This window comes from Ischnura elegans (genome assembly GCF_921293095.1).
Source record: "Ischnura elegans chromosome 13 unlocalized genomic scaffold, ioIscEleg1.1 SUPER_13_unloc_1, whole genome shotgun sequence".
NCBI classification, from domain to species: domain Eukaryota; kingdom Metazoa; phylum Arthropoda; class Insecta; order Odonata; family Coenagrionidae; genus Ischnura; species Ischnura elegans.
In genome coordinates, this window is record NW_025791657.1 from 17,548,518 (window position 1) to 17,571,008 (window position 22,491).

Sequence of the window (22,491 nt, forward strand, 5' to 3'; positions counted from 1 at the left end):
AACATTTTTCATACTTCTTAGGTTTTATTTTTAATATTTTTGCATGCATATGTTATGTTTCTTTTCTTTGGTTTTTTTATGGGTTTCACGGGTTTTTTAACTTTGTTTTGAAGTCTAGAATAGAAAAATGTGTGTAGTTGTTATATTTCCATACGAAAAAATCGAAAATTTCAAGTGAAATTAAAATTTAAATAGTGCAATTTAACACTTTGCGTGCCATGGACGTAACATTACTTCCTGCTAATCCTTCTAAGGATTGCCATGGACGTAATATTACGCCTTTCTACTTAATTGGCTTTGCATGGGTGAAGCCGTAATATTTCACCAATGGTACTTATCCAGTTTACTGCTTAGTGGTTCTGTTTTTTTTCAACAATCAACGGCTCGATAGAAAAAGAGTTCACTTTATGTCTTGAGGACGAAAAGCCCTCTGTAGCTACCGGCATTCTCATCTTTGGCCACTTTGTGTGAAAATTCTTTGGGCCAATGGAATCGTTCGTTAAGGGTGCATTAACCCTTTTGTCATTCAGGATTTATAATGCTTTGCTTGGAACAATGCTGTTTTATGATTTACATTCTTTAAATAGTTCAAACTGAGCGTATAAAAAAAATTATTATGCATGTTATGGCGGTGTATCATAAGTTGCAACTTTTTTATTTTTCATAAACAGTAGGTTTTCATTGCTAAATTATATATTAAAAATATAGCATTAAATGTTATTCAACTCATTCATAAAGAAGAGCAAAGGCCATTTTTATGTAAATGAATATCGATATAAATATATTTTTGATGCTCATGTTATAAAAAATGTACGAATATAATAAGAAATTACTTGATTTTCCAGTAGGGCTTTAAATTTAGCAGCCGGCACCGTAAGTGTTAAAGGGGAATACATATTTAACCCAAATATCAAGGAGTTATTCCGCTATTTTTGCACAGTTTTTTTTCATTGAAAGTAGCGCAATGATAAAATCCATCACTCCATCGCAAGTGGCTGAAGAATTGGAGTTATGGTTGAAAATATTTCGAGATGAACCAGCAAGACATCTGTTTTATGCCCTTGATAAGTTACCTAACACAAAAGATACCGTCGCGTCGTAATAACTCATCTAATTGTAAGAGAAAATGAAAGAAATAAATAACGCGCGAAGTTCGAAAAATGTGGGGCGAATTGATTGATTCTGTGGTTGAGATAATTCTGTTTACTTAACAAGCATCTGGCACTTGATCTTGCAGTCAGACTTCCATTCGGTCTTGAGTAGGGTTTGCAAGTCGAAGATGATTGCCATGAAAGTAGATCAGAAACGATATCCCACGGCTAATGACAACACCGAAGTGTTCCAGTGTGTCAATACGCTTCGAGATTATTGATATATAAAAACAGCAAAAGAAACGTCGCCGCGGGTGAAGGACAAATATTTTAATTTCCAAACTTCAATATACTCCTACAGTAAAATTTTTTAATCCATCCAAATCTAATAAAAAATTGTCCCGTAGCAGATGCAAGTTTATACACTCATATTTTCGTATCATCTCAACAGGAGAAACTATTAATCACCAGCAAAGGCTTATCCATACATTGGGAGCGCAACTTCCACCAATAGGATAGTTTACTTCATCAAAGAAAACGAAAGGCATTGATTGCGATTCGTTACCTACCATTAGTGATATTCATTATATACAAATCATTTCGTTTTAGAAATACCGGTTTATACGAATGGCAATGGTAAATTTTATCCTCATTTGAAAAAGCCCAGATTGGCGCCCATGCGATGCCACTCCACGTGACGTCACACGAACCTAGTTTCTATATAAGTAGGTAGAAGTTTTACATTGTCTGAGATTACCTATGCATGCATGAGGCACATAGCTCACGGAAACATCTCTTAATAATCACCTATTAAAACTGCCTAAGGTCGGAAAGGTTCCTTCGTTTGATTAGGTATTAACAATCCATATTTAAGCCAAATGCTACCTGCAGACAGGGTATTCTGCTACCTGCTAGCATCCTGTGTCGTATCAGCGCTCAAAGCCTCGCCCCAAGGTCACCTCACTTACAGCAGCGGGAACGAGAACGACGTCACACGGACTTCTCCCAGCGTTCATACTTAGCCGTCGCGTTTTCGGGCGCTTGAAATTTTTCACTTTCCATTTATTGGCGAAAAATAGATATCGTCATTTAAAAAAATCTAAAATCGTGAAATACGTACTCCATGAGTAATGATCTTTCGATTAAGGTAATAAAAAATAATAGGAAACCACACTATTGAAGCCTGAATCTGTTGAACTTAGTTTAAATATTGAAATTAACACTTGCAATGTTTCACGATTATAAAAGAATTTTTGTCGACCTCGGTTTCAATCTTCGCGGTACAAATGGTGCGTGGTGCATTTAATTGATACAATTGTTTTATTTGAGTTGGGGAAGAGAGGAAATGGAGACACTTGAGGAGGAATGAGAACGGAATAGAGGCCGTGTCCCAATTCGGAAGTGTGCACCCTGCGCCCTGTGCCCTATCCGCCCTTACGGGATTTTGTGCCCTTCGTGCTCTTCGAGCCGATGCCAGCGCCAAGAAGGGCAGTGGCTACTGCGTGAATGTCAAACAAATGAGGTATGATACCCGCGAGCCCGCGAATGCTGATTTTATCCTTGCAGATAAACGTGGTTACAATGGACGCGGCTGATCAATTGGCACTTTTAAACCATGTTTTAGCATTTAATGCTATCACTAATGGTATTTTTCTCCTGATAATTTCACCTTTCTTTTACTTTCTCATCCGAAAATCTTCCCACAATACGCTTGACGAATCCTAATTTCTTCAGGGCTATGCCGCAAATATTCTTTATATGTGTTCCCCTCGTGAGGTTCGAGGTTATAGTAACTCCCAGGTACTTCACTTCGTCTGTTGCCTTTATGTTAATGCCATCCACTGCATAAACATTGTTAGTGTTGGACGAATTCCGCAAAAAATGTACCGCCATGCATTTGCTCAGATTAAGTTCGAGTCCCCACTCTTGACTCCACAAATGAACGTTGTTTAAGTCCGATGATAGATTTCCACAGTCAGAGTGATCACTAATTTCGCGATAGATGACAGCGTCGTCAGCAAATAAACGTATTTTACTGCTAATGCGGGAGCAGAGATCGTTAATGTACCTATATAATGAACAACAAGGGGCCGATTACGCTTCCTTGTGGAACACCTGATGTATTATTATTGTGAGGTACAGTGTCGAAAGCTTTCTTAAAATCTAGAAATAGTGCGTCAACTTGTCTTTTCGATTCACCAGATTTTAAAACGTCGTGAAGAAAGAGCGCGAGCTGTGTTTCGCAGGATCTATTTTTTCGGAATCCGTGCTGACAGTCATGGAGGAAGTTACGTCTGTCCAAGAAAGTCATGATATTACTAACAACGATATGTTCAAGTATCTTGCCTATAATTGATGTTAGTGAAATTGGACGGTAGTTGCCTGGGTCATTTCTGTTTCCCTTTTTGAAAATGGGTGTAACGCTTGCAATTTTCCAGTCGGGCGGTAACTTCCCTTCGGAGAGTGACTTCTTGAATATGATCTCTAAGTAAGGCGCTATTTGTGGGGCTAACTCTTTGAGGACACGCGCGGGTATTCCTTCGCGTGTCCTCAGACCCGGAGATTTACTATTCTTAATCGATTGTAGTTCTTTGGTTATCCCATCACGTTTTATAGATATTTCTTCCATCAAATCCTCAGTATATGGGATGTGTAAATTGAATTGAGTATCGTCAGTAGTGTATACACTTTCGAAGTGGGCATTTAAAGTGTTAGCTTTGTCAATATTTTCGGTGACAAGTTTACCATCTTTATCAAATAACGAATCTACGGTTGAATTTTTTCCCTGAAGCTCTCTCGCGTACGACCAAAAGGATTTCGGATTTTCTTCGAGTAATTCACCAAGTATTTTTTTCTTAAGCTTTCGCATTGCAGTTCGCATTGATTTCTTGGTTATTGAGCGTTGAGCAGCGTAACTTTCTTTAGCTTCAAGTTCCTTCGATTTATTACGAGACGTGATGGACTTTCTGTAAAAGTTGTATAGTTTTCTCTGTTTCCTAAGTTCTCTTCTGACATCGTTGTTGTACCAGCGAGGTTCCTTATTATCACATTTCAGTTTTCCGGAATATGTTCGTTGATTCCTTAGCGCAGAATTTCTAAGAAACGTGTCCATATTACATCTGTGCTTTGGTCCTTTGATGTAACAACGAATTTTTTGTAGGAGTCATTAAGCATCTCGCCAAATTTAGTGAAGTTACATTTATCGAATAGGTAAATATTGCGTTTTGGTTTTTTACGGCTGACACCACATCAATTTTTAACGTTGCAAAGATTACTCTGTGGTCGCTTATACCGTCAATAATATCGACTTGTTTTATCAACTTAGGATCGCTTACTGCTAAAAGGTCTAATAGCTTGTTTCCTCTCGTAGGTTTGTCAAGTACTTGGGCGAGAGAGTGATTTACAAGTATGTTGAGTAATACCTCGCTGATTTCTTTATTCCTTGAATTCGGTTTTACTGTGTAAGTATCCCAGTTTATGGATGGAAGATTAAAATCTCCCCCGATTACTATTACACCTTTACTGTCTTTCTGAGTAAATGCGGATATTTGATTTTCTAGAAGGTACATAATATCGACTTCGGAGTTCGGCGGTCTATAAAAAGAGCAAACATGAATACTCCTTTTGTTTCGTTGTTTAATTGTACACCATACGCTTTCAATTTCGTTGTCAATTATTTCGTGGGCGGCGCTTTGTAAATGGGATTTAACTGCAATAAAAACTCCGCCACCTGTTCTATTGCGTCGATCGCATCTGTAAATTTTATATTCTGGAGGAAAAACTTCGCTGTCGCTTATATCTTCCGTAAGCCAGCTCTCTGTCTCCATGACCACGTCTGCGTCCTGAAAAATATGCTCGATTTCGGCGCGCTTGTTTTTTACGCTACTGTTGATCGTGGTATGATGACGTTTATTGACGCAAGTGCTGGAAGAGCTGATGGATTCACTGAATATCTTAAAAGCCAAAAACCAGTGGCAGTACATGTGAAATGTCGGACAAACTACACTAGGAGTAGTACTATTGCTTCATTTAGCAGTCAAATTGAAGGAGATGTAGCCAGCACATCGAAGGTAAGCCCTCCTCGTACCAGAACACGCCTAAGTGAATCACCTTTTTGTTTTAAAAATCATTGCTTCTATTGCGGGGATGAATGGAATGAAGAATGTTAAAGGAAACGAGCTCAGTAATGCCAGCCTAAACTTTGTTAAGTTACTACACTTTCATTCAAAGAATCTATCATGAAAATCGCCCAGTCTCGCTCTGATGATAATTCAAAAATGATCATCGCTCGCATAAGGTTTGAGCAATATTTATAGTGGCTGCTGAGGCTAGATATCATCATGATTGCTATGTTTCTTTTTAAAAATCTCCCTCTGGGAATAAAACTGGTTGTCCCCAAGTTGAAGCATTGAGTGACGACTGTTAGTTTGCACTGGAATAATTGAAAAATGCAGGCGAAAATTCAAATATTGACAACAGAACTATTAAACTGCGATTGAAATTAAAATATGGCAATATGGTGATTATAAGTGGCGTTGCGAGGGGTTTTTTTGGGGGTTAAACCCCCCCCCCAGAGCTCAGAGAAATGCTTCAGTTTAATCCATTTTACTAAATTGGATAGCCCCCCCCAGCCATAATTCCTGGCTGCGCCCTTGGTGATTGTAATTTAAGAAACCGGACAAGTAACATTCATATGCTTAAGTGATAATCATCATGATCTATTTAATCAAGCTTGTTGTGAAAAAACAAATCAAATGGAAAAGAAGAGTGATTTAAGAACCCAGAAGCTGCGGTGGCAATCATACGAGAAGTCGTTCAATCGGTAGCCATCGATAATTCTCACTATCCTCCACCAGGTAGCATATTTGAAGATATAAATAATCTTATTCCAGAGTCATTGACACATTTTTAGAGAAAATTATATTAAAAGACAAATGGTCAAATTTAGAACATTTGAGATTAGCTAGTACAAACATCTGTCGTATTATCATGACTGCTGTTAGACCTCGCTCCTTCAAGTCAAAGCTGCAAGTAGTTTTTTTCATCGACGGTTTGCCTCAAAACGGCTCATTCAAATTGTTTCCAACCCTTGTATGTGCCCATCATATAATGAAACTATTGTGTACGATGCATCAATAGTTTTCCATTGTCCGCCTCTTATATTACCACCAGATACCGGCGCGTTTAATCAGTATGTTGCGGACAATGCTGATATCAACGGAAGTACACTCCACGATAATAATAGTCTTTACCTTATGGGTGTCATTCAAATTATTACCACGACAACTTCAGTTTCACTAGAGGGGCCTATACCACGAAAAAGAGAAAATTTTTCAGCAAAAGATTTTGCCGCAAAAGCTCATGTTCCAATACAGGTTTATCAGAAGAATGGTGTAGTAGGTTACAGTAAAATTAAAGTCACAAATTTTAATTATGAAAGTGAAACCTCGCTATCGTTACTAAAAAAAAGTCAATTTGGTATAGTTTAATGGCAAATGGAAATAATTATTGTTACCTGGTTGCAATGGATACATTGAACACTTAACGAGAAACATTGTTCTGAAATTCTTCAAAATCTAAAATTTCGTTTTTACCTTTAATTCATCAGCCTGCAAGCAACTACATACGAAAAAATATATACAACCTCACTTTGTGCATTGGATAATGCAAAACTTTACGGTCACGACGAATGTGTTATTACTTTCGATCAACCTCTGTGTGCTAAACCTCGAGAAATTGCATCAGCTGTGCCTGATATATACGAATTATGAATGATCACAGTCACATTAGGAGGTTTCCATCTGCTCATGTCGTGTTTTATAACAATTGGTTACATCATGCAAGGGAGCGGCATTAAGGAAATACTTTCTTTGATATACGCTCCAAAATCATTATAAAAATTGCTACATGGCCATGCTTACGCGAGAGCTGTCCGAGATCACACATTACTCTAACTTACTTTAGCAACCATAATATGTTAAGATCTTGTTCTTGATGACATTATGGATGCAAACTTTATCATCACTGTTGAAAGCATAATGAATAACCCTATTTCCTACAATGATATTGAAAGTGACGATTAACCCTTAAAGGACCAACCTTTTTCCGGTTACACCGTGGACCAAGGGAGGGTCAAAAAATGTCCACTTATATTTTTTCGTTTTAACTAATCATGAAACAGAATATATCTTCAACAATTGTGTTTTTACATTTTTAAAACATTTTAAAAGTTGTTTATCCAGCTGAAAGTCATAAAATCGCAATAAAAATATTGAAATTTTCAAATCTTTTTAAACTGATCATAAACGAAATTATGATAAAACTTTTTCACAGAGGTTCCGGGTTTCATGCCCTTATTTGAAAATTAAGTTTCTAAATCACCAATTACTGTGCATCTAAAATAACAATAAGGCATAGTATTTCAAATTTAAGTCAATTTTCAGCAACCGTACTCCAGGACAACAATTTTATAATTATTCAAAATAAACCTAAAATTTTCCACTCCGTTTTCAGTTACCTAATTTAAAAGTACATGATAAATCATAATACGTCTCCTAATTAAAAAAATTATGGTCTATATTGTTCGTAGTGTTTATTTATCAATAACCATATCATTCCGATAAGTAATAAAATTATTAACATTAGCAATCGCTAATGAATAATCAACTCGAATCTTCTGATAAGGCAGCATTATTGCCTGGATGGTATACGTTAGTTTTTATGCCATGTTTACCGCAAATATAACTGTTACATATAGTAAGTACATATAATCATAGTTTTTTATAATTTGTTTGTTTTTTCTCTTTTTGATGTGAGTGCGTTGCTGCACGCATGGAAACTTCCTGTGCCAATTACTTCGACAGCAACATATGACGGCTGTATTTTTCTATCCGCGACCCCTTCCATCATCAATAAAATGTGGTTCTGTAAACCTATTGTCTTTTCCAAATAATACTGTATTGTGGCCGCACAAGTTCAAGGCCCAACAAATATGCCTAAATGATGTCTCCTTTTAATTTTTTTGATATTTTACTGAGGAAAATGAGTATAAAAAGAGAGAATCCATTTATGGCAGCAATGTCGATTAGTGCAAAGAAGACAGATTGGCCAACTTCTTGTAGATCTTTTGGTGGAATACTTGCATAGCATCTGGTCAATAACATCAACTCCTCCTTTGGTGTTGTATTAGAGCAAATTTACGTCACATTTATTTTTGAAACAATTATGATATGAATAGATTTCTATATGCTGTATGGATAGAGAAACGATATTTTTCTTAGGCTTCTCTTTGGTGATGAATGATAAGAGTCACCGGTGGACTCCCGGATCTCGGGTCTGTAAATTCAAATAAACTTGAAAAAATCTTCTGAATAGCTGTTCCCTTCGATTGTTCAGGAATAAGTTTTCTGTTACTCTGCATAGTTCCAACCATAGTCAATCCATATAGTTCTTCTGCTGGCTCCACAGAATTATAGTATCTACCCATTGACACATTTTCCCCGGAATTATTGATTGGGATCACCAGGCGTTCACTATTTCGTTTGAAACTCTGCTTGTTCATGGTTCATTATTTTCTGAGGCAATAATTTCCATGTTTAGCACATACCTCTCATAACAGTTGGTGAACATTCTTATAAGTTTCCCATACTACCCTGGTTATCGTTTCATAAATACTGTAAATCTACACCTTAACATTTCATCAACTAACATATCGGGTTCGCAAATGTAATACTTGGTTGATATTGCATTGACCATTTGAAATACCGAAAAATAAGCGCAACTTTGTCTTCTCATCTTTGTCTTTCCCCGAGTAGACTTTTCATCAAATAAGGCAATAGTTCCTGATATTAGTTTCAACTCTCCGCAACATTATAGGAGGACCTTCCAATAATCTCTGTAACCACCAAACATGCAATTCGAACTTGCTATCACCGTTTACACCGAACTATATCAAAACTCCTAAGAAGGATTTTAGTTCTGCCGTTTCATTTTTAGACTTCGAGTTCGTTCTGCTTCTTCATTTGTATGCCGTAAAATCATGTCAAGAATTTCAGGGTTGAAATTTTTTCAAATGACTTGCGCATATCCTTTTCCTTACCAGCAGGTAGTAAACATTGCTTTTTCCGCAATATATTTTGAATGGTTCGCCTAGTCACGCGAGGAGGATCACTCAGGTTTTTCCTTGCCATTTTTGCAACATACTCGATATCTTCCTAGCTGCCTTTTTTCCTACAAAAGTCACTTCCTTCACCTGCCTTACTTCATTATTTGAACTGATTTCACTAACATGGGCTGCTATTCTGGATAAGCGTTGCAAAAAATAGCATACGCTATTCTGCGGGTCATTATTGCAACGACCCCGTATTCAGAATGACGTGTAGTAATAATTTTGTTCGGAATAGCATCATGCTATTTCTTGCGCGAGCTATTTGGAAGCTCCGCCCCTTCCCGTATGAAAAACTTTCTGAACAGTTTGCGCAACCAATGAGGGAGAAGATATTTTATATATTTTTCAATATTTTATGGAATATTGACTTGCAATTACAAATAATTGCTTCCTTTGCATTTAAATATTATATAAAACCGTGGATTTATATAATACGCTTTGAAAATCTCGTTTAGGAAATCAGCTGTTTGTTGTTGTTTTGATAATATCACAATGGCTTCAGACAGGTGGGTTAGGTCATAATTTTACTATTATAATGATGATTTATCGGGCATAAATATTGAATCATTTACCCATATCCGATCGGTCCTTTATCGTGATATATATGTTATGCGAAATAATCATTGAAAGCTAAATATGTTTGATTTTCTTCGTAATTGTCTTAGGCTTCGAAGTCTATCTGTTCGTTGCATGTCAAAATAAATATGTACCAACTTTTATTGCGTTGATCGTGACGATATAGCTTTACTGTATGGACTAGAAGCTTTCGTTTTTAATACTAATTTTATATTATATGACTCCCTAATTTCAGTATTCAATCTCTGTTTAGGAACTGAAGTAGGTGGCAACGTCACAGCTGTGCTTTCATGTATTACGGTGGAATAGTATAGATATTTCAGCTGCAGATTTGGAAAAAGCAGAGGGAGGTGATGGTGAATTTGAGGATGATGGAACAGCTGTGAAAAAGTGAATCTAGCAATAGTGAATCGTGTGGAAAGTGCTGTTGTGTCAGTTATCATTGTTTTCGTATCAGCTGATTTTATTACGTGCTCACTGAAATTTTTGATAGACCCTGAACTGTGCCGATATACTGAAAATTAATTGTGTGAATAACTTGCCTGGCTATAGAGGAAACAATTTGTATTGAATTCCACATGATATATATTGCGTTTATGATGTACGTAACTATTCCATTAAACGTTTGTGGTGAATCATGTTTGTTCGGAAACTTTATTGGTGTTCGGAGAAATCCTTTGTTTTCAAGCGAGTAATGCAAGTCGACTGCCCCTGTTATAATTTAGTAAATTTTAAGTTTTAATTGCAGAAGGTAGCGAATAGTGGGGGAAATAATTTCGACTCGTTGCATGTATTTGTATATACTGTCCAATTGAGGAAATGAACGGCTGATCAAAGTACATATATAGTATTATTATGGTAATATATGGTTTTCATTGATAGCTATAACTATTATTATATTTGGCGAGTTAGTGTGTAAACACAAGCATGAAATTTTTCAAGAATCGACCTCATAGCCTACATTGAGGATATTTTTAGTAGCAAGTCAAGTGATGAAATAAAATTATGAGTTGTAAATATGAATAAAACACGGAAAATTTGGGCTTATCGTAGTAATTCTTTGCATTAATTGTTATTGTTTTCGTACTGTCGATGAAGCAAGCTTGTGCTTCACATATTAAGCTCGAATGTTAATTTCTAACCAATTCACCTAACTAGTTAAATATTCATCACTTATGCTTATATTATTTAATTAAAATAAAGCAGGTATCATTTTATTTTTGGCTATTATTCCATTTTTCAATACTTGATTATGTTACTTTAGCCTCAGAAAAACAATTCGACATCGCAATGCGCACGTTTTCTGGGTTGCAATACCGAATAGCTCGGCCTCAAAGACCGCGTAATATTATAGCAAGCCTACCGGTTGCAATTCGCCGTTCAGAATAGTGAATTGCTACGGGCCTATGCTATTCTGAGAATTACGTCTTCCGGTGTAGTAAAAACACCAATTGCAACCGTTCTGAATACCAAATAGCATAGGCGTTGCAATACGCTATATTATAGCAACATCGGTTGCAATAACGGAGAATAGCATAATGCTATTCCATCCAGAATAGCAGCCATGGGCTGCTATTATGGATAAGCGTTGCAAAAAATAGCATATGCTATTCTGCGGGTCATTATAGCAACGACCCCGTATTATGAATGAAGCGTAGTAATAATTTTGTTCGGAATAGCAGCATGCTATTTCTTGCGCGAGCTATTTGGAAGCTCCGCCTCTTCCCGTATGAAAAACTTTCTGAACAGTTTGCGTAACCAATGAGGGAGAAGATATTTTATATATTTTTCTGTATTTTACGGAATATTGACTTGAAATTATAAATAATTGCTTTATTTACATTTAAAAATTATATTCAACCTTGGAAGTATATAATACGCTTTGAAAATCTCATTTAAGAAATCAGCTGTTTGTTGTGGTTGTGATAATTTCCCAATGGCTTCAGACAGGTGGGTTAGGTCATAATTTCGTTGTTATAATGATGATTTATCGGACATAAATATTCAATGATTTACCTATATCCGATCGGTCCTTTACCGTGAGATATATGCTATGCGAAATAATCATTGAAATCTAAATATGTTTGATTTTCTTCGTAAATGTGTTAAGCTTCGAAGTCTGTGTGTTGCATATCAGAATTAATATGTATCAACGTTTATTGTATTGCTCGTGACGATATCGTTTTACTGTATGAACTAGAAGCTTTCGTTTCCAATGTTATCTATATATTATATGACTCCCTAATTTCAGTGTTCATTCTCTGTTTAGGAAATGAAGTAGGTGGCAACGTCACAGCTGTGCTTTCATGTATTATGATGGAATAGTATCGATATTTCAGCTGCATATTTGGAAAAAGCAGAGGGAGGTGATGGTGAATTTGAGGATGGATGGAACAGCTGTGAAAAAGTGAATCTAGCAATAGTGAATCGTGTGGAAAGTGCTGTTGTGTCAGTTATCATTGTTTTCGTATCAGCTGATTTTATTATGTGCTCACTGAAATTTTTGATAGACCCTGAACTGTGCCGATAAACTGAAACTTAATTGTGTGAATAACTTACTTGTCTATAGAGGAAACAATTTGTATTCAATTCCACATGATATATATTGATTGCATTAATGATGTAGTGCATGGATATTCCATTAAACGTTTGTGGTGAATCATATTTGTTCGGAAACTTTATTGGTGTTCGGAGAAATCCTTTGTTTTCAAGCAAGTAATTCAAGTCGACTGCCCGTGTTTATAATTTAGTAAATTTTTAGTTTTAATTGTAGAAGGCAGCGAATAGTGGGGAAAACAATTTCGACTCGTTGCATGTATTTGTATATACTGTCCAATTGAGGAAATGAACGGCTGATCAAAGTATATGGTATTATTATGGTAATATATGGTTTTCATTGAAAGCTATAACTATTAATATATTTGGCGAGTTAGTGTGTTAACACAAGCTTGAAAATTTTCAAGAATCGACCTGATAGCCTACATTGAGGATATTTTTAGTAGCAAGTCAAGTGATGAAATAAAATTATGAATTGTAAATATGAATAAAACACGTAAAATTTGGGCTAATGGTTGTAATTCTTTGCATTAATTGTTATTGTTTTCGTACTGTCGATGAAGCAAGCTTGTGCTTCATATATTAAGCTCGAATGTTAATTCCTAACCAAATCACTTAACTAGTTAAATATTCATCACTTATGCTACTATTATTTAATTAAAATAAAGCTGATATCATTTTATTTTTGGCTATTATTCCATTTTTCAATGCTTGATTAGGTTACTTTAACCTCAGAAAAACAATTCGACATCGCAATGCGCACGTTTTCTGGGTTGCAATACCGAATTGCTCGGCATCGAAGACCGCGTATTATTATTGCAACCCTATCGGTTGCAATTCGCCGTTCATAATAGTAAATAGCAACGGGCCTATGCTATTCTGAGAATTACGTCTTCCGGTGTAGTAAAAACACGAATTGCAACCGTTCGTAATACCAAATAGCATAGGCGTTGCAATACGCTATATTATAGCAACATCGGTTGCAATATCGAAGAATAGCATAATGCTATTCCATCCATAATAGCAGCCATGGACTACAGTTTCACTCAATTCTTCATTACTGATTTATTCTGTGTCACTTGTAATTTCCAATTCTCATTACACGTCACTCTCAGTCAAGTAGATAAGCAGATAGGAAAACTTTTCAAAGATATAAACCCTTTCAGCTCAGGATGCCAACATGAGGACCAAAATTTCACAGGAGATTTGCAGACAGCATGCCATGCATCGTAAATGCTCACCGTATGATAGGTAATTTTGGGATTGTATCCTGATTGTATAAATTGCATTATATTGTATTCAGATTGCATCTTGAATGGCGAGAGATCAAATCACGCAGCAGCTGAGGGTAAGGGTGAAGGTATTGAGTAAATTAGCCGGTGTGTCATAAATTTAAAAACACTAATATCACGATAAGAAAGTGGCCTAGTTCTTGTTGCACTCGTATTTTCGCATCAATGGCATTCCAGTTTGACATGAAGGTAAAATACTTCGAATTCTTGCGAGTCTAATTAGATAGGTAACCAAAGTGTTTCCGGGGTATGCAAAAATTCATTTTGTAAAAGATGCTTCATGAATGGCTGGATAGAGCTCCTTGCGCCCTTTCCAGTTCATGAATGAATAAAATAAATACAGTGAAAAGGTTTTTGTGAAAGTATTATAGAGGGAATGACTTCAATATTCAAAATTTTAGAAGGGTATTCAGAAGCTTTTTTTCGAAATAATGTATCAGTTTATAATTCTGCCAAGCAGTCTATAAGAGTAAGCAAAGTGAATAGAAACAGAGAGTATTTATTTTAAACATGGAGTTCAAAATTTTTAAAGAAAATTAATCAATATGTAAGATAAATACATTGAAAACTATTTTTACGAATTCTGATTTCTTAGAATAGAATAATAATTGAAACTATGTAAACTATGTAATTGAACTTTGTGAAATAAAATCAATGTAATTACATCCTATAGTTTAAATACATAAATGCAATATGGAGCCTTTTGTTGAATTAAAATAAACGTTAATAGTTAATTTAAACTAATTAAGTTATAAATTATAATGCCAAACAAAACTATTTGTCCCATTACACGATTCCATTCAGTCGAAAAATATGTCACAGGTTGGACTAAGGGAGGGTTACTTTGTGTCCACCGCGTATTTACGCTCTCATAACGTTGTATGAACAAAATTTTCCATATACATCAAGATGTATTTATCTTTTTAAACCTATATTTGACAATATAACGAAGTTATAAATCTGTATTGGGTGAATGAGTACTTAAAATATTGAAAAAATAAAAAGGTGGACATTTTTTAGCCCTCCCTTGGTCCTCCAAGGGTTAAACATCTAAAGCATTACTTCATCAGTCCAATAGAAAACTGAAAGGGTATGAAGAACGAGGGCCTACGGCTAAACCATGGACACAATATTTTCAAATGGTGTCCGTTGCTAAAGAGATTCTAAGAGCTGAACGCACGGGAGATTGACAAGTTCACCTGAACACCGTTAAGGAGATGACTCCATATTTCCACGCACCAGGACATTTTCCTTACGCTAAGTCTGCGCACTTATTCCTGAAAGATATGTTAAAGTTGAATATATCTATGAATCCTAGTGTTTATCAACGATTTAGAGAAGTATACTTCACGGCTAGACGTTCTGACAAGTTAAGTTGTGGAACTTCAACGGACATTACAATAGGGTGGTTTCCTATTATAATTTTTAAATCCAATATCAAAAGATTATTACCCTGGAGTACGCAGGTCACGCTTTTTGATTTTTAAATGACGATATCTATTTTTCACGATAAAATGAAAAGTGAAAATTTCCAAGCGCGTGAAAACGCGACGGCTAAGTATGAATGCTGGGAAAAGCCCGGGTGACGTAATTATGAGTACCGCTGCCGCCGTTAGAGGTGACCTTGGGGCGAGGATGCGTACGCCGCTGAGATGGAGGATGCTAGCATGCAGCGGAGTACCCTGTTAGCAGGTAGCTCTTGGCTTAAATAAGGTTTATTAATGCCTTATCAAACGAAGAAAACTTTCCGACCTTAGCCAGTTTTAATAGGTGATTATTAAGCAGTGGCGGATACAGAGAAAATTCAAGGGGGGGGGGGCGCAAAAGACATCTTGAGTTACCTTTACTTTTATCGCAATAAAAAATATTCAAGTCACATGCAGAGCTTCAGAAATTTTAACTAAAGTGATTTAACACACATTCAAGACAATGCCATCTTATGATATAAAAAACTTAAAATTATGGTTCTGCTATGTTTGGCAATACGGGTGGCCCCGCAAAGGGGGGGCGCGCGCCCCCTGCGCCCCCCATCTGTATCCGCCACTGTTATTAAGACATGTTTCCCTGAGCTCTGTGCCTCATGCATGCATTGGTAACCTCAGATGATGTATAACTCCTATCCTCTCGTGTAGAAACTAGGTCTCTGTGGCGTCACATGTAGTGGCATCGCATCAGCGCGAATCTGGCTTTTTTCAAATGCGGTTAAAATTCACCAATGCCATTCATCTAAACTGGAACTAATAAAACCAAATAATTTGTATATTATGAAAACACTAATGGTGGGTAACGAATCGCAATCAATCATCATCACTGGTCAACAATCCTAGGATTGTTTTGACGCAGCTCTCCACTCAGTTCTCCTATCAGCTAATCTTTTCACTCCTACGTATTTCTTCTCTTTCACATCTCTCTTTACTTGTTCCATATATTTTGTTCGAGGCCTTCCTTTTCCATTCTTGCCTTCCACCTGTCCTTCGACGATTGTCTTCATCAGGCCATCATGTCTCAAGATGTGGCCTATAAGGTTGTTCCGTCTTCTTATTAAGGTTTTCATGAGGCTTCTCTTCTCTCCTACCCTTCTTAGGACTTCCTCGTTACTAACTCGGTCGATCCATTTGATTTTCATCATTCTTCTGTAGCACCACATTTCAAAGGCCTCTATCCTTGCTTTCTCCGCTGCGGTCATTGTCCATGCCTCACTTCCGTATAGGAGCATACTCCAGATGTAGGTTCTTATAAATTGTTTCTTTCCATCCATATTTAAGTTTCCCGCTGTAAGCAGGTCTCTCTTTTGGTGGAATGCTCTCTTCGCCTGGGCTATTCTGCTGATAATTTCTTTCTTGCTTCTCCCGTCACTAGTTATCTTGCTTCCCAAATAACAGAATTCATCCACTTCTATCAGTTTTTGCCTCCCTATTTTAATGTTGGTCTTGACTTCTTCTCTTCTGCTGCATACTAAGATCTTGGTTTTCTTCGTGCTTATTTTCAGTTGATATCTACTCATTACCCTACCCATATTAGCAAGAATATTTTTCAAATCCTTCTCTGTTTCTGCTATAACGGCTATGTCATCGGCAAATCTTAGCATGCTTATCTTTTCTCCATGGATATTCACTCCCAATGCCTTTTCTTTGATTTCCTTAATGGCTTTTTCAATGTAAACGTTGAAAATTACGGGTGACAATGTACAGCCTTGTCGCACTCCTTTCTTAATTCTTGCTCCTTCACAGCTGGGCCCTGATTTTATCACGGCTATTTGGTTTTTGTATAAACTGTGGATGATTCTTCTGTCATTATAAAGAACCCCAATTTCCTTTAGGATTCCAAGCATTGTGCTCCAATCCACGTTATCAAATGCTTTCTCTAAGTCCACAAACGCAACGAATGTTGGCTTGTTCTTTTCCATTCTCTTTTCTATGAGCAGTCTTAGGGCCAATATTGTTTCCCTTGTGCCTTTGTTTTTCCTGAATCCAAATTGGTCCTCTTCCAAGTACTCTTCTGCTTTTCGTTCTATTCTTCTATAGATGATCCTTGTCAGTATCTTTGATGCATGTGTAGTAAGGTTTATGGTCCTAAAATCTTCGCACTTCTCCGCTCGTTTCTTCTTAGGAATAGGGATGCCTTTTGTTATTTTCATGAAGGAAACTACCAAATTGAGCAGTCAATGATGAAACCTATGAAAACAGATGGAGGAATTATGAACCTGACTTCCTTAATAAGGAAATGAGACATGGTTCCATATACCGATGCTGCCGGAGCGCTGTAAAAACGAATTCTTTTGTCAAGTGGGTTGGTAATTTTTTCAGAGTCGAACCAAGGTCTTCAGGGTCAAAAGCTGCCAGTGCTCGCAGGTATATTATGAATCCCTATAATCTAAGAGATTTTTATGAACCTTACTGTGTAAATAAGGGAGTAAAATATTGTTCGCAAGTATATTATGATTGCCTTGCCTTCGCGTACTTCTTAAATAAGATAATGAACCTATGAACCCAGTGCGCTGTAGTACGGATTTTTTGTCGCGTACGTTGGGAATTTTTTCAGAGGCGAACCTAGGACTTTGGGTTCAAGAACTGCCCGTGCTTGCAAGTAAACTTTAATTTTCTGTGATGGTGGAAAATTTCATGCACCTGACTTCCTAAATAAGGAAATGAGACATGGTTCCTTATACCTATGCACCCGGTGAGCCGTAGTGCGAAATATTTTGTCGCGTGGGTTGGGGATTTTTTAAGAGTCGATCAGGGTCAAAATGCTCTCGTTTTCGCAAGAACGTAATAATTCCCTAAGATCTTGGAAAATTTCATGTACCTGAATTTTTAAATAAGATAATGAAGCATGGCTCCTTATATCTATACAGCCGGATCGCTGTAAAAAAGAAACTTTTTGTCGCGTGGGTTGGGAATTTTAACAGACTGGAACCAAGGTTCTGATGGTCAAAATCTATCCGTTTTCGCAAGTAAATAATGATTCCCTATGATGGTGGAAAATTTCATGAAACTGACTTCCTCAATAAGGAAATGAGACATGGTTCCTTATACCTATGCACCCGGTGCGCTTTAGTACGAAATGTTTTGTCGCGTTTGTTGGGGATTTTGTCAGATTCAAACAGAGATTTTCAGGGTGAAAAGCCGCAAACGAAAGCAAATACATAATGATTCCCTGTGACCGTGAAAAATTTCATGAACTTGACTTGTTAAGTAAGGAAATGACATATACCAATGAGGCCGGAGCGCTGTAAAAATGATATTTTTTTTTCGCGTGTGTTGGAATTTTTTCAAAGTCGATCCAAGGTTTTTAGGGTCAAAAACCTCCTGTTTTCTCTAGAACATAAAACTTTCCTATGATCGTGAAAAATGTTCTGTACCTGACATCCTAAATAGGGAAATGAGACATGGTTTCATATACCTAAGCAGCCGGACCGCTGTAAAAACAAAATGTTTTGTCGCGTGGATTGGAAATTTTTTCACAGTCGAAACAAGGTTTTCAGGGTCAAACACCGTCCATCCTCGTAAGTATATTATGATTCACTATGATCGTTGGAATTTTCATGAACCTAACGTCCTTAATAAGGAAATGAGTCATGGTTCCTAACACATATGCAGCCGGAGCGCTTTAAAAACGCAAAAAAGTTTTATTGTATGGTTTGGGAATTTTTTCAGAGTCGAACCAAGGTCATCAGGGACAAAACCCGCCCTTGATAGCAAGTGTATTTTAATTCACTATGATCTTAGGAAAATTTCATGAACCTTACTTCCTAAATAAGGAAATGAGACATGTTTCCTTACACCTCTGCAGCCGGAGCGCTGTAAAAACGAATTTTTTTTCATCTACATAATACCCTGCGAGCCACCTCTAGCGTGTTTGGCAGGGGGTGATCAATCACCAGCAAGCAGCATGCATTTGGACTCCCACATGCACACCACACCGACCAAAAAACGTCCCGTATAATAACAAACTATACTACTATATGCTGTAAGAAATAGAATAAAGAATAGAAATTCAGAAACATGCATTTTTTACATAGGTTAGTGGGCTACACTACAAGTCATGCAATATATTTACGAGTTCTATCGCTGCCGTTATAATCTCTTATTGATCGTGGAAATAATGACATTCGGAATCTTGCTGTTCTGCAATTTATCTCTCTTATTTTATTTATATGATCTGATCTTCCGTAGTGCGTTGGCGTCCGCAAGATATGGTTAACTTCGTCAGAAAAGACACTGCTCTTGAATTTATCGAAAAGGTTTAGTCTATTTTTCAATCTACGGTCCGACAAAGATTCCTATCCGAGTTTATGTAAGAGGTCAGATACACTAACAAGACTATCGTAACGACCTTTCACATACCTGGCAGCTTTTCTTTGCACGCGTTCTAACTCTGTTATTAAGCCTTTTTCTTGAGGGTCCCAAACACTGGCAGCGTGCCACGAAAAATAAAATAATTCGCCCAGACCAGCTTGGTTTCCGGCGCAGAATGTCGGCAACTCATCAGATCCTAAGATTAGTTGAAAAAATCAGCCATGGGTTCAATCGCGGACTCACAACGGACGCGGTCTTTCTCGACGTTGCGCGCGCGTTTGAATGAGTTTGGCACAAGGGACTCCTTTAAGCCGGTTTCACACCACCCAATATTCCTTGATCAATAAACGTTGAACAAGGAAAATTGACCGTCAAACTGCGTCAAAGATAATTCAAGACGGCAGATCAAGAATACTTGATCAAGAGTCATTGGAGGGACTTTCACACGTTCAAAGACTTCAATGATGAGTTTGAAGCGCTGCACCTGCAATACGGAAAACAAAATAGCAACTTAATGCGACTTGAGCGCATTTTCTGTGGTTTGCCGGCAAAAAAAGTGTCCGAGTGGTTCCGAGTACTTAAGCACTATGGATGAGAACCACATAAATGTTGTGCGGCTTGGATTAGCTGTGGCCGTTTTAGGCGTTGGCATTATGGCTCAGAGGCGTAGGAATCGGCGCAGGATGTGGTCGAGGAAATGGATTAGTAGGAGAGAAAACGGAGTGATGAGCTTGCTGAGCAACGAGTTACGGACTGAAGATCCGGAATCCTTTCGGAATTTTTTGAGAATGAGTGAGCTAAATTTTAATGACTTACTTGGGAGGGTGTACGGAAAAATATCGAAGAAGGATACAGTGTGTCGGCAGTGCATACCTGCAAAACACAAACTCGCGGTGACGCTTCGATTTCTAGCGACCGGTGAAACCTACAAAAGCCTTCAGTATTCCACCAGGATTGCACATAATACCATTTCTTTGTTCGTCCCTGAAGTGTGCACAGCTTTGTATGAGGCTCTAAAGGACGATTTTTTGAAGGTAAGTTAGAGAAGTTGATGCCTTACCTTTAATGTACCAAAGTAACGCATGCAGTAATCTTTAGAAAACCTTGACGAAGTACTGAGTAAATACCTATTTTTGAATGAAAGATTGCTTCTCTCAGGTAGAGGGAATATATTTTTGGGCAGATGTTTTGAGGTGTCCAATGAAGGATACTTGTTTCAATGTTTTTTTTTTTGTTTCAGGCACCAAACACTGCTGCAGAATGGGAAGTTATTGCTCAAGACTTCCAGAAGTTTTGGAATTTCCCTCATTGCATGGGAGCCCTCGACGGGAAACATATAAATTTCCGAGCTGCAAGGGCGGACGGCTCTACATTTTTCAATTACAAACATGCGCATAGCATCATTTTGATGGCTTTAGTTGATGCTAATTACAGATTCTTGTACTATGATGTTGGTGTTAATGGGCGAGTTAATGATGCTGGTGTGTTTAGGGACTGCTCTTTAAGGGCAGCTCTCACAAGCAACAGGCTTGATGTTCCACCTGGAAAGCCATTGCCGGGTAGACAGAGAGATACGCCCTATGTCATTGTAGGAGATGATGCCTTCCCTCTGCAACCTTATTTAATGAAGCCCTATCCTGAGAGAGGGCTTTCCCAGAGTCAGAGGGTATTTAATTACCGCCTCAGTAGGGCAAGACGAGTTGTGGAGAATGCGTTTGGCATTCTCTCAAACCGTTTCAGGATATTTTTGTCTCCAATTAATCTATCTGTGGAGAAGGTGGAGAAAATAACACTAGCTTGCCTGGCCCTTCACAATTTTTTGAGAACAAAAAAAGACACATCATATGTCTGTTCAGGGCTTGTGGATGAAGAAACAGCAGATGGACTATTGATACCAGGGATGTGGAGAAATGATCCTCGCCTGCATAATCCACTGGTGAGGCAAGGGGGAAACAGAGCCCACAATTCTGCATTAGTGATTAGGGAGGAATTCACTAATTATTTCAATGGGGAAGGACAAGTGCCATGGCAGAACCGTGTGTAATACTTGACCCTATATTTAGTTGTTGTTCTCACACTAGGTGATATTAATTTCTTTTGTTCCATAGTTGCTCACCAGCAAATGTTTGTACATGTAAATGAAGGTATAAAAACAAATATATTTCTAATAGCTGTGTATGTTGTGGTTTCTATTTGAGTACCTGATGCAATCACCAATACCTGAGAAGTATGCAATAGAATAACATTTCAAATATATTGTGCAAGGAAGTTGACATCAGAATGTTAACTTAGAATAATGGCATGTTAGGAATGGGGATAGAGAGAAAATTAGAAGTGAAAATCCCTAGAGATAAATCTCCACTCACATTTCCCTGTCATTTAACCATTGAAAAACAATAGAAATTGGCCTATCTGATCACAATGCCCAGTTTTTATACTCCAGATTTCCCCCCAAAATATCCCCGCATATTTCCTTACTTGATTAAATATAGGTAATATTCTCTACCCCTCACAACATGGCTTCCAAAAGGGTAGATATATATCAACAGCTTCATTTCATTTACTTCAGTCCATTTATAATTCCATAAACAATAAGGAAACCATCATTGATCTATTTCATGACCTGTCAAAGGGATATGAGTCACCAGTTAACCTAGGGACACTTACGAAAAACTGAGGGAAATGGGTTTAAGTGGGGTGGTGTCAGAATGGATTATGTCATTCATTTCTAATAGGAAGGAGTATGTAAAATTAAAGTACCACCTTACGGATGGTAATGTTTGCACCTTTAAGTCCCAGCCACTAAACATCACCAAGGGTGTCCAATAAAAGACCTATTCTAGACCCTTTGTTATTCCTATTCTAAGCCAATGACTTGCCTAGTAAGATTAGTATAGGCAATTTAGTTACCTATGCTGATGATACAAATCACAACTCAGTACCTCCTCTCTAAAGTTAATTGATTCTGCTGCAGACCAGGCTACAACGAAAATGGTAAACAGGGGACCCCA

The 22,491-nt window shown here is 37.4% G+C and overlaps 1 protein-coding gene across 1 annotated transcript; it reads left to right on the forward strand.

Annotated features, from left to right (window-relative positions):
* Positions 1-4,993: 4,993 nt before the first annotated feature.
* Positions 4,994-21,524, forward strand: LOC124172135 (protein ALP1-like). The gene is made up of 2 exons (XM_046551541.1): positions 4,994-5,161; positions 20,721-21,524. Exons 1-2 carry the CDS (start codon positions 4,994-4,996, stop codon positions 21,522-21,524), a joined length of 972 nt encoding a protein of 323 aa, XP_046407497.1.
* Positions 21,525-22,491: the final 967 nt, after the last annotated feature.